Source organism: Mobula birostris, chromosome 8 (assembly GCF_030028105.1).
Source record: "Mobula birostris isolate sMobBir1 chromosome 8, sMobBir1.hap1, whole genome shotgun sequence".
Classification (NCBI taxonomy): domain Eukaryota; kingdom Metazoa; phylum Chordata; class Chondrichthyes; order Myliobatiformes; family Myliobatidae; genus Mobula; species Mobula birostris.
The window spans coordinates 59958171-59971308 of NC_092377.1; the positions used below are offsets into that span (position 1 = coordinate 59958171).

At 43.1% G+C, this 13138-nt stretch overlaps 1 protein-coding gene across 7 annotated transcripts in view; it reads left to right on the forward strand.

The window, feature by feature from the left end:
• Positions 1 to 236: 236 nt before the first annotated feature.
• Positions 237 to 13138, forward strand: part of LOC140201336 (serine/threonine-protein kinase VRK1-like) — a 101865-nt gene continuing 88963 nt past the window's right edge. Inside the window, exons 1-2 of one of the 7 annotated variants that reach the window (XM_072265265.1) lie at positions 237 to 291; positions 10755 to 10895. In XM_072265265.1, coding sequence (XP_072121366.1) covers positions 10760 to 10895 — 136 coding nt within the window. In that variant the 5' untranslated portion in view covers positions 237 to 291; positions 10755 to 10759. Of the gene's footprint in view, positions 292 to 330; positions 813 to 1078; positions 1098 to 1491; positions 1551 to 10754; positions 10896 to 13138 lie in introns of those variants that run through there. The other 6 variants (XM_072265270.1, XM_072265271.1, XM_072265264.1 and 3 more) reach the window with 6 other exon arrangements.

Here is a 13138-nt window from a genome sequence, read left to right on the forward strand (position 1 = left end):
GAGATGCTGCCTGGCCTGCTGCGTTCACCAGCAACTTTTATGTGTGTTGCTTGAATTTCCAGCATCTGCAGAATTCCTGTTGTTTACGTCTTGTACTGGTTTGGAGCAGAACTACTAAAGACCATACGCATTGCTGCATAATCCAGTAGAACTCGAAAAACAACTCAGCACCTTGTTCAAATACCCGAACATTTGCCTTACTCATTAGCTCAGTAAGAGTTGATGTCCCGAGTACGGACGACGCAGGGGTGCAGACTGTGGTTTGGATCTGAACCACCAGGGGTCGGAAAGGTAAAGAGGCTTACATCTGTGTCTGAGGTCCGGAGTCCCTGTATATTTCCCGCTACATTAAATTCACTTGAAAAAAAATATTGTATCACTGCGTGACAGGCAAGGAAGTGAAAGTAAACTGTGTTTGGATATTGAATGGGGTCCGATAGATTCTCGGAGCTTTAGTGTATAGTCTTTCGGTACTCGGGTCGGCTGCTCCCGAGTCCCAGCATTCGCTCCTGCACTTCGCAACAAGTGCTGGGGTGCGTTGCTCATTTGACCTTTGTTGCAGCGTGGTTTAGGACAAAATCAAGATACTGGTGTTGTCCCTCATCTTCCCACTTTCCTACAAACTTCTGTAAAGTTTATTCTCATCTGTAAACTGCTCTTCAGTTTCGGTTCCTCAGTGGAACTGAAATAATTTATTCAAAAATCCTAAGCAGCTCCACGCTTCGGGAGAATTTCTGGCGGTATCCAAGCGTCACTACGGACTCGAGTTCCCAGGAAGGACGTCAGTTCCAACTACTATTCAGTACGGAAAGGTAATGGGACTGAAAGATTTAAACGTTTTCTTATGTAGTGACTGCGGCATTTTGCTCTCTGCAGAGTCCCTAACTTTACTCGGGCAAAGCGCTTACATTCTGCGTTCCCGGCCTGAGGCTCGGCGCTCGGAGCCGGCAGCTGTCAATCAAGCGGTCCGGGTTTCCGGCCTGCTGGAAAGTTCGTCGATTTATCTTCAACAAAATGTATTCTTTTTGTCGTTAAGCTTTTGTTTTTAGTAGTCCGGTGATGTAAAGCACTAACAAGAGGCCATGAAAATGTGAAAGGTAGACTTTAAGACGATTTGTAACGTGAGAAATTAACGAAGAGTGACCATGTTTAAACTGGAGTAATAAAGGCCAAAAATAGTTGGGCGGACCACTCACCAAATCAGATCACAGCAGTGCGAAACTACTTTTCTCCTATCTAGTATTTGCAGCGTTTTCGGTATTATTTATTTTGGCCGCGGACTAAATAATGAATGAGCCTCCCGTTTAATTAATTAAAAATAGGCGATTTACAACATTAGGATAGGCTTGAGGTGTTAATTCTTTGTCGGCGAGCAGAATCTTGCAGTGTTCGCGTATCCGTTGGTGGAAATGAAACTGAAACTATGGATACGATGTTAAGAATGCCCGTCATCTCCAAACCCAAACGGAAACTCGGAAGAAGCTTGGCTTCAGTTCGTGGATATTCGTGTATTTTCAATCATGGCCGTAACTATGTCTAACATTCTACAGGTTAACTACTCCTAACACATATTTGTACAGGCCTTTCATGGCAAAGAAGTTAGAAGGATATGCAGAATCAACAAGATTTATTGCTAAATGATTTGTGACCTTTGTGTGTGGGCTATATGTGCTCACATACACGAAGTGATTCATGCATGCCCACCTGTTGCTCTAGAAGGAGTGGTGCACGTTGTGGGATATTGCATGGTGGGTTGGAAGGGGGGAGAGTGAGATGCTGGGCTTTACATGGGGTAGGTCATAGTGTGACATCCACAGCTGAGCAAAGGGAGTGGTAGGGATGGAGAGGGGTCTCGTTTCAGAGAATGGGATCTGGTGATGGATACTGGGTGGAGGAATTGTCTGCAATGGGGGTGGTGTGGCCTTTTGGCATTCAGTGGATGAGAGCTATTTCATGTCAGTGGCTGTATACATTATCAACAAGATGCAGTTTGCCAGTCTTGGCAGAACTGGAGGGAAATTCCATTAACCCTTAATTAGTTTTCAGTGGAAGTTTTCTTTCCACAATCCCTTGCGCAAGATTTAACATGATATTAATTATCATTTACCACAATAGATTCCTGTTGGCTTTGTAGCTCTTCTTTTCCCTGTCCCGCATATTAAATGGTAGACATACCCTAATTCTGATTTGGGGTGAGATTCCTGTGCTTCAGAAGTTAAGCCTTTGAAGTACACAGCCATACTCTGTATCAGAATCAATATTTTCTTTATAGTATTTCAAAATAGTGGCAAGTTTATGCCCACTAGGAATGGATGATGATTTTTCCAGTTAATTCAGTGCAGCATTATTTAAAGTAATGTTTCCAAATGCCCACCCCTGCACCTTCCATTTTGTAAACTAATAGTGCACAGGCGTGTAAAATTTTATCTGTGGATGACCCTAAACAGCTTTACTCTCTGCATCTCATTACTATTGCATCGTCAATAACCATAATCTATTACTTAATTCCCTTTCAATATATGATAAACTTCAACCAAATGAATTGCTTGTTGTTGATGTCTGGACTGGAGTTGGATGTATTTAGGATCATCTGGGACACTGAGCTCATGAAAATGTCTTTTTTACTTTTCTAATATCTGTTTTTCACCATAAGAGTGTTTCTGTGACTGTTAGAGCCTGCAATTTACAGTTTGGAGTCTGTTTAAGTGAACCAGTGCTTTATGTCTCCGAGAAGATTCTGGGAAGTGAGCACGCACTTGGATGGTCTTGATGTGAAGAAACTTCAAGATGGTGCATGAGCTGATATTGAACTCCATTTTTCCAGTTGAAGCGCTCAGTAGTTGATGATTAAAGCATCGAGGAAGATTGAGGTGAATGCAGAAGGCGAGTGAGAGTTCAGCACCTACTGCCTTCCTTCTGATTGCTGCAGGAGAAGGGGTCTGTGAGCGGCCTAACGCTGTGTGGCTCGCTGTGGCGGGGGATAGACTTCTCTGCCTCATGTGGTGTCCTCTCTTTCAAGGAATGTCGGTGATATCGTAGGATGGTGTCATGGTTTTGCGTTTATGGATTGGACTATTGCGTTTATGGACTGTGGACTTTTTTCAGACTTATGGTCTTTATATTCTGTTTTTTTTATCACCCGCTTTTTTTCCGTTCTGTTGTGCGAAGGTAGGAGGCTTGGCATTTGATATTCTGTTAGTTTTTTGTGTGGGGGAGGCTTTCTTTGGGGGTCGATGTTCTTGTTCCATTTTTGTGTAGGGAAGGGGGTTTTGGGGATTGATCTTCAGGATGCTGTTCTCTTTTGTGCTGGGGGGGAGTGGGTGGGCTTGATGTTTCTGAACAATTTTCATGTTCTTTGTTTCATGGCTATCTAGAGAAGACTAAAATTTCAATGTTGTATATGGATCCATGCTTTGATAAATTAACCTTTGTAGTCTTATACTGAGGGGATAACAACCAAGATAGAAGCTTCGGATAGATAGGTGAGCACTAATAGGTATAACTCTTTGGACACTGTTGGGGGTGGGGAGGAATGAAGGTTGATCTTTGTGTGGCTGGCAGTTGCAGTCAAGTCTCTGGCACTGTGACCAGTTCAGAGGGAAAGAGTGCAGTCAGATAGAGGAATAGTGATAGGATACTGAACATGAGGGGGACATACAGGAGAGCGTGTTGCCTCAGAAGAGACACCATGATCATGTGTTGGCCTCCCTGTTGCAATGGTTAAAGATATCTCTGAGTTGTTGCAGCATATTTGTGAGATGTCGAGTGAACAGACAGTGGTTGGTGTACATTTTGGTGTAAATGACATACAATGTGGAGAAAAAATATTCACCCTCCCTCCCTTTGGAAGTTTTCATGTTTTATTGTTTTACAATGTTGAATCATAGCGGATTTAATTTGGCTTTTTTTGACACTAATCAACAGAAAAAGATCCTTCTGTGCCAAAGTGAAAACAGATCTCTACAAAGTGATCTAAATTAATTACAAATATAAAACACAAAATAATTGATTGCTTTAAGTGTACACCCTGTTAATATGACAGCAAATCATCACTGTTGCAGCCAATTGGTTTTAGAAGTCACGTAATTAGTTAAATTGAGATCTGCTTTTGGAGACCTATGTGCAGTCAAGGTGTTTCAATTGATTGTAGTAAAGATACACATGTATCTGGAAGGTCCAACTGCTGGTGAGTCAGTATCCTGGTTAAGAACTACACCATGAAGACAAAAGAACACTCCAAGCAGCTCCGCGAAAACGTTATTGAAAAACAAGTCAGGAGATGGAGATAAGAAAATTTTCAAGTCACTGAACATCCCTTGGAGTACAGTTCAGTCAATCATCAAGAAATGGAAAGAATATGGCACAGTTGTAAATCTGTCAAGAGCAGGCCGTCCTCAAAAACTGAGTGACCGTGCAAGAAGGGGACTAGTGAGGGAGGCCACCAAGAGACCTATGACAACTCTGGAGGAGTTACAAGCTTCAGTGGCTGAGATGGAAGAGACTGCGCAGACAACTGTTACTCAGGTGCTTCACCAGTTATAGTTTTATGGGTGAGTGGCAAAGAGAAAGCCACTGTTGAAAAACTCACATGAAATCTTGGCTAGAATTTGCCAGAAGGCATGTGAGGGACTCTGAAGTCAGCTGGAGGAAGGTTCCATAATCTGATGAAACCAAAATTGAGCTCTTTGGCCATCAGACTAAACACTATGTTTGGCGTAAGCCACACACCGCCCACCATCAAAATCACACCATCCCTACCATGAAGCGTGGTAGCTGCATCATGCTGTAGGGATGCTTCACTGCAGTGAGCCCTGGAAGGCTTGTGAAGGTAGAGGATTAAATGAATGCAGCAAAATATAGGGAAATCCTGGAGGAAAACCTGATGCAGTCTGCAAGAGAACTAAAACATAGAAACTTCCAAGGGAGGTAAATACATTTTATTGCACTGTAGATTAAGTCCTGCGGAATGAGGATGGGAAGTTAGGTAAGAAGTTAAAAAGCAGGACCTTGAGGGTAGTGATCTCTAAATCATTCCCAGGGCCTCACGCCTGCAAGATCGGAAATGGAAGGGTAGGCCAGTTGAATGCGTGGCAGAGCAGCTGCTGCACGGGTCAGGTATTTACAGCCTTGGACTATTGGGATCTCTGGAGCAATGGGCGAGCTATACCTGTACATTATAGGAAGGACATGGAAGATTTAGAGACAAATCTGAGATTAATTTTCTTGCAGGCATTCACAGTAAATAGAAGAAACACAATAGAATCAGTGAAAGACCACATCCACCAGACTGGCTGGCAACCAGTGTGCATAAAACAACAAACTGTACAAATAAAAAAGAAATAAAAAAAAAATAATAATTAATAAATATTGAAGACATGAAATGAAGGGTCCTTAAAAGTGAGTCCATCGGTTGTGGGAATAATTCAATGTTGTGTTGAGTGTCGTTACCTTCTCTGGTTCAAGAGCCTGATGGTTGAGGGATAATAACTGTTCCTGAATCTGATGGTGTGGGTCCCGAGGCTCCTGTACCTCCTTCCTAATGGCAGCTGTGAGAAGAGAGCATGGCCTAGATGGTGGGGTCCTTGATGATGGTTGCTGCTTTCCTCTAATAGCACTCCTTGTAAACATACACAGTGATGTAGAGGGCTTCACCCGTAATGGATTGTATACATTTTCCATTCAAGGACATTGGTGTTTCCATACCAGGTCATGATGCAGCCAGTCAATATACTCTCCATCACACATCTATACAAGTTTTTCAGCATTTTAGATGTCATGCTGAATCTTCACAGACTCCTGAGAAAGTAGAGGACCTGTCATAATTTCTTTGTAATAGCAGTTTTGCTGGACAGGACAGATCCTCTGAAATGATAACAGCCTGGAATTTAAAGTTGCTGACCCTCCCCATCTCCGATCCCCCATTAAGATCTGGCTTGAGGACCTACTGTTTCCTTCTGAAGTCAATAATCAGCTCCGTGGTCTTGCTGACATTGAGTGAAAGGTCATTGTTGTGGCACCACTCAGCCAGACCTTCAGTCTCCCTCCTTTATGCTGATTCATCACCACCTTTGACTGGGCCAACATCAGTAATGTCACCAGCAAATTACGTACGGCATTGGAGCTGTGGTTATCTTCACAGTCATAAGTATAAAGTGAGTAGAGCCAGGGGGCACGTGTGCTGATGGTGATTGTGGAAGAGGTATTGTTTCCCGTCTGAACTGACTGGAGTCTTGTGAGGATAGGTTGAGTGAGCTAGGGCTTTTTTCTTTAGAGTAAAGGAAAATGACAGCTGACTTGATAGAAGTGTACAAGATGATAAAGAGACATAAATTGAGTGGACAACCAGAGACTTTCTCCCAGGGCGAAAATGACTAATGTGAGCAGGCATAACTTTAAGGTGTCGGGAGCAAAGTGTAAGGTGGATGTGAGAGGCAAGTTCATTACACAGAGCAGTGGGTCTGCAGTGCACACTGCCAGGGGTGGTAATAAAGGTATATGCATTGGGCACATTTAAGAAATTAGATAGGCACATGGAGGGCTGTGTAAGAGGGAAGGCTTAGATTGATCCCAGAGTAGGGTGAAATGTTGGAATAAACCATAGGCCGAAGAGCCTGTTTTGTGCTGTACTGTTCTATATTCTAAGGGGGATAGGTTGTATTTAAATCAGAGAGAAATCAGTATCCTTGGAGAGAAATTTGCAAATGTTACACGAGATGGTTTAAATTAGACTGACAGTGGGATGGGACTCTGAGCAGGGCAGTCATGGGATTAAGCACTAGCCACCAAGAGCAAGTCAAGTAATCAGGATGTTCAGGGGCAGAATAAAGACGACGAAAGAAATATTCGGTTGAACTGCATTTATCTCATAACAGGTAAGTTGTACAGACTGAAAGCATAGATTGAGTCCAGAATATTATTAGCCATAATGCAAACCCGGCAGAGAGAAGGGCAGGTTGGCAGCTCAGTATTCCAGAATACAGATAGTTCAGATTTGACAGATACAATTAGAGAGGAGGGGGAGTTATCTTTTTAATGAGAGACCAAACAGTAACAGCAGTACTTAGAGATGCCATCCATGGGGGATTGTTAAGTCCGGCCATATGTGTGAACTCAGAAGCAATGAAAGGATAGTCACTCTATTACAGACCTCCAATAGTCATTCTAGTGACCTCCATTAGTCACTGTAGTGGGGATGTAACACAGACCTCCTATATTCACTCTTGTGGGATGTACTCCAGACTTCCAATAGTCACTCTAGTGGGGATATACTATGGACCTCCAATAGTCACTCTAGTGGGGATGTATTACAGACCTCCAATAGTCACTCTAGTGCGGATGTATTACAGACCTCCAATAGTCACTCCAGTGGGGATGTAACACAGACCTCCAATAGTCACTCTAGTGGAGATGTATTACAGACCTCCAATATTAACTCTAGTGGGGATGTATTACAGACCTCCAATAGTCACTCCAGTGGGGATGTAACACAGACCTCCTATATTCACTCTAGTGGGATGTACTCCAGACCTCCAATAGTCACTGTAGTGGGGATGTATTACAGAGCGCCAGTAGTCACTCCAGTAGGAATGTATTACAGACTTCCAATAACCAGTGGGAACTTGAGGAGCAGGTATGTAGAGAAATTGTGCTTAGCTGTAAGAATATTAGGATTGTAATACTAGGAGATTTTAAATTCCTCGTTATTGACTGAGCCACCCTGAGGGTTAGGGACCTGGGTGGGGTGGAATTTGTAAAATGCATCAAGGAAAGTTTCCCAAGTCAAAATATAGAAGGTCCTAGTTAGGGAGGTGTAATCCTGGACTTCCTCTTGGGGAATGAGGCAGGGCAAGCAATTGAAGTGGTAGTTAGGGAGGTCTGTCAGCGACAGTCTAGTGACCATAATTCGATTAATTTTGAAGTAGTGATGAAAAAGGATTAAACAGGCCTACAGGTTAGGGTCCTAAACTGAAGGAGAGCTAATTTTGAAGGTATTTAACATTAATAATTAGCTTTATTTGTTATATGTACATCGAAACGTACAATGTTTGTGTTAACCAACCAACCAACACTGCCCAAGGATGTGTGGGCGGGCAACCTGGAAGTGTTGCCATGCTTCTGGTGCAGACATAGCATGCCCACAACTTGCTAACCCTAACCGGCACACCTTCGGAGTGGGGAAGGAAACTGGAGCACCCAGAGGTAACCTACGTGGTCACAGAGAGAATATACAAACTCAGGCAATGGTGGCATTGAACCGAGTTGCTGTAATAGTATTAAATATCCGATAGCTCCTGGTAAAGGTGCTGAGAACTGGAAGGTGGTTAATGTTCTATTGTTCAATAACGGGAGCGAGGACGTGCCAGAGGATAACAGCCTGTCTGAGATCGGTAGTGGGGAAGTTTCTGGAGGGAATTCTGAGAAGACAGGATCTACCAGCATTTGGATAGACAAGAGTCTGTTCAGGAGGAGCTTGCATGGCTGTGTGCATGGGAAGTCATGTTTGATGAATCTCTTAGAGTTCTTTAAAGAGGTAACCAAAAGGGAAGACGAATGTTGGGTAGCAAATGTTACCTATTTGGAGTTTGGTAAGGCCTTTAACAAGGTCCCACATGGTAGGTTGGTCTGGAGTATTAGATCCCATGGAATCCTGGGAAAGGTAGGCAGATTCGAAATTGGTTTGAATCTAGGAAGAGTGGATGGTGGTTGAAGTTTCTCGGAATGGAGGCTGATGACTAGTGTGCTGCAGGGTTTGTTGTTGGGACCCTTGTTTTCGTTATTTATATAAATGTATTGAGTACGAGTTTTGTACAGTAAATTCGTGGATGCCACGAAATTAGGTGCTGTTGATGGTGAAGTTATCATAGATCGCAAGGGGATCTTGATCAGTTAGGGAAGTGGGCCAAGGAGTGGCAAATGGATTTCAGTACAGGTAAAAATGAGGTGATGCATTTTGGGAAATCATACCACCATAGGGCTTACACTGTGAATGCTAGTGCAATGGAACAGAGAGATTTAGGAGTACAAGTGCATAGCCCATTGAAAGTGGCATCACAATTAAACAGCGGTGAAAAGGACTTTTAATACACTGGAACACACATAAAAATTGCTGGTGAACGCAGCAGGCCAGGCAGCATCTCTAGGAAGAAGTACAGTCAACGTTTCGGGCCAAGACCTTTCGTCAGGACTAACTGAAAGAAGAGATAGTAAGAGATTTGAAAGTGGGAGGGGGAGGGGGAGATCCAAAATGATAGGAGAAGACAGGAGGAGGAGGGATGGAGCCAAGAGCTGGACAGGTGATTGGCAAAAGGGATATGAGAGGATCATGGGACAGGAGGCCCAGGGAGAAAGAAAGGGGGAGTGGGGAAGCCCAGAAAATGGGCAAGGAGTATAGTGAGAGGAAATAAATAATGGGTGGGGTACGAGGGGGAGGTGGGGCATTACCGGAAGTTAGAGAAGTCACTGTTCATGCCATCAGGTTGGAGGCTACCCAGACAGAATATAAGGTGTTGTTCCTCCAACCTGAGTGTGGCCTCATCTTTACAGTAGAGGAGGTAGTGGATAGACATATCAGAATGGGAATGGGACATGGAATTGAAATGGGTGGCCACTGGGAGATCCTACTTTCTCTGGTGGACAGAGCGTAGGTGTTCAGCAAAGCGGTCTCCTAGTCTGCGTCGGGTCTTGCCAATGTATAGAAAGCAGCATCGGGAGCACTGGACGCAGTATATCACCCCAGCCGACTCACAGGTGAAGTGTCGCCTCACCTGGAAGGACTGTCTGGGGCCCTGAATGGTAGTGAGGGAGGAAGTGTAAGGGCATGTGTAGCACTTGTTCCGCTTACAAGGATACGTGCCGAGAGGGAGATCGGTGGGAAGGGATTGGGGGGGGGGGGCGAATGGACAAGGGAGTCGCGTAGGGTGTGATCCCTGTGGAAAGCGGGGGGGGGGGGTGGAGGAAGATGTGCTTAGTGGTGGGACCCCGTTGGAGGTGGCAGAAGTTACCTAGAATTATATGTTGGACCAGGAGGCTGGTGGGGTGGTAGGTGAGGACAAGGGGAACCCTATTCCTAATAGGGTGGCGGTGGCAGAAGGATGGGGTGAGAGCAGATGTGTTAATACACTGGCCTTCTTCAGTCAGGCCATTGTATTTAGGGTTGGGACATTGTGTTACATTTGTAAAAGTCTTTGGAGAGGCCACACTAGGAGTATTATGTATAGTTTTAATCACCCCTGCTAAAAGAAGGATGTGGTTAAACTGGAAAGCATGCAGAGAAGATTTACAGAGATGTTGCCAGAACTAGAAGTCCTAGGTTAAAGGAAGAGGTTGGCCAGTCTATATACCTTGGAATATAGAATGGGTGGTGACTTTAAGAGAAATATCTAAAATTATGAAAAGCATTTATATGGTGAACAGTAAAAGTCTTTTCCACATGGTAGGGGAGTCCAAAACTAGGTGGCATAGGTTTATGATGAGAGGGTAAAGATTTAAAAAGGACTCTGGAGGGCACCTTTTTCATGCAGAGAGTGGTGAGTACATGGAATGAATTTCCAGAAGATGATTGAGGCACGTACAATAGGGTTATTTAGGAAAGTCTTGGGTAGGTAGATGGAGGGGCTCTTTATTCTCTGAACCATAAGGCATTAGCATAATCAATTGTGAGCAAAAAGATTATGGTCAACAGGACCCTTGAAATAAGTGCTAATTCCTTTTCCAGCTTCCACATACAAAAGTAACACCAGTCTTGTTCTTTGTAGGAGTTATGCCACCCAAGGGCACCACACGAAAGAAGCTTCCTGAACCTCTGCCTGTGGGATTGGTTCTGACAGATTCTGAGAAAAGACATTGGAAACTTGGGAAAGTTATTGGCAGTGGTGGATTTGGACTGATTCACTTAGGTAAAGAATATCTTTTTGCACAGTTTCTTTGTTGAGAAAGCCTGAGCTTTTTAAGTGATTCACGGTCAACAAACATTCAGTATTTATTGTTTTACTGGGAGGTTGCTTTGCATCAGAGAGCTATGTGGTGGCAAGGAACCTCAGAGCATCACAAACTGAATCCATCCTGATATTCTGATGAGGCTCCATTTAGTTTTCTTCAACATCAAGGGGAAACCCAGTCCACTAATGTAGCTATAAAGCTTTTGACTTTCGTCCTGTGGGAAAAGTGTGTCCAAAACCGCATTATTCCCTGCAAGATGCATTGCTCCTAGTATTGCTTGTGGCAGTTAATGAAAAGCAAAGTGTGAGAGATGTTCTTCGTTAATTTTAATTTTATTTATTAATTCGTTGTATCAATTGTATGATCAATTCCATCCATATTAAACCCTAATTCAGAATATACTTTCTCTCCATTCCTGGATAACTCTAAGCTATAAGGCAGTGTTATCCAGAAACAGAGAGAAAGATTATTAGTTCATGATATTATTATCCAGATAAATTTTTGTAAGTGCAATGAAATTCAACACATTTATAAGGTGAGCCAAGTTATTTGACAACAGTCCAGTGAAGTGTAGTTTTTGCCTTATTGTCTTAGAACTATCAGTCACTTATTGGAGCCCCAGTAATAGTGGCCAGCAAACCTGATATTGTTCCTGACAGAATAGGAGCGTAAGTATTCCAAGGGGTTAGAACAAAACAGCAAAGTCTTTTATTTCCAATAAATACATCAGTCCACAAAAGTTTACTCAGTTGCTCTTTTTGCACAGTAAACGTAGTTTTGGTCTCTGGCAGATGTTAAGTGGCCAATTTGATGTGTTTTGGAAAATATTGACACCAGCATCAAAGATTGAGCAAACTTGGTGCAAATTTGTGATCAAAAAGCATGGTTCTGGAAGCTGACAAAACAGGCAAATCAGATTACCTGAGCATGACATGGTACAGCCAGGTGTGTTTGTTGAGAGCTCATGAGGTTCTACAACTTAAATATTTTCGGTTGGAAATATCCTTTTGATGTATTAAATGTTGAAATATATTTAATTACTCAGAAACTGACAGGTGTATACCAGTGAAACATTGAGTCATAATGGAAACATAATATTGTTCTAATTTATATCCTTTAACTACAATATTCAACTGATTTTACTTAACAATTGATAATAACAGTAATACTTGACAATAAACTTTGGTTTCTAAACTAATTAAGGATCGTTAACATAGAAATCTACAGCACATTACAGGCCCTTTAGCCCACAATGTTGTATGGACCATGTAACCTACTTTAGAAACTGCATAGAACTTGCCTCTACTTTTCTAAGCTCTATGTACCTATCTGAGTCTCTTAAAATACCCTATTGTATCCACCTCCACCATCATCACTGGCAGTGCATTCCACACATCCACCACACTCTGTGTGAAAAACTTAGCTCAGACATACCCTTTGTACTTACTTCCAAGCACCTTATAACTATGTCTCCCCATGTTAGCCATTTTAGCCCTGGGAAAAAGCCTCTGGCTAGCCACACAATCAATGCCTCTCATCATTTTATACACCACTATCAGGTCATCTCTCATCCTCTGTCGCTCTTCCTGTAGTGAGGTGACCAGAAATGAACACAGTGGGTCTAACTAAGGTCTTATATAGCTGTAACATTACCTTATGACTCTTGAATTCAATCCCACAGTTGATGAAGGCCAGCACATCATACGCCTTCTTAACACCACTGTCAACCTGCGTAGCAGCTTTGAGTATCCTGTGCACATGGACCCCAAGATCTTGCTGATCGTCCACACTGCCAAGCGTTTTACAATCGGTATTATATTCTGTCTTCAAATTTGACCTACCAAAATTAATCACTTCACACTTATCTGCGTTGAAGTCCATCTGCCACTTCTCAGCCCAGTTCTGCATGCAATCTATGTTGCACTGTAAACTCTGACAATCCTCCTGACTATCCACAACACCCCCAACCTTTGTGTCATCAGCAAATTTACTAACCCCCCCCCCCCCCAACTTCTTCATCCAGGTCACTTACAAAAATCACAGGAGGAGGGGTCCTAGAACAGATCCCTGTGGAACACCACTGGTCACCTTCCTCCATGCAGAATACGAACCATCTATAATCACCCTTTGCCTTCTGTGGGCAAGCCAATTCTGCATCCACAAAGCAAGGTCTCCTTGGATCCTATGCCTCATTGCGTTC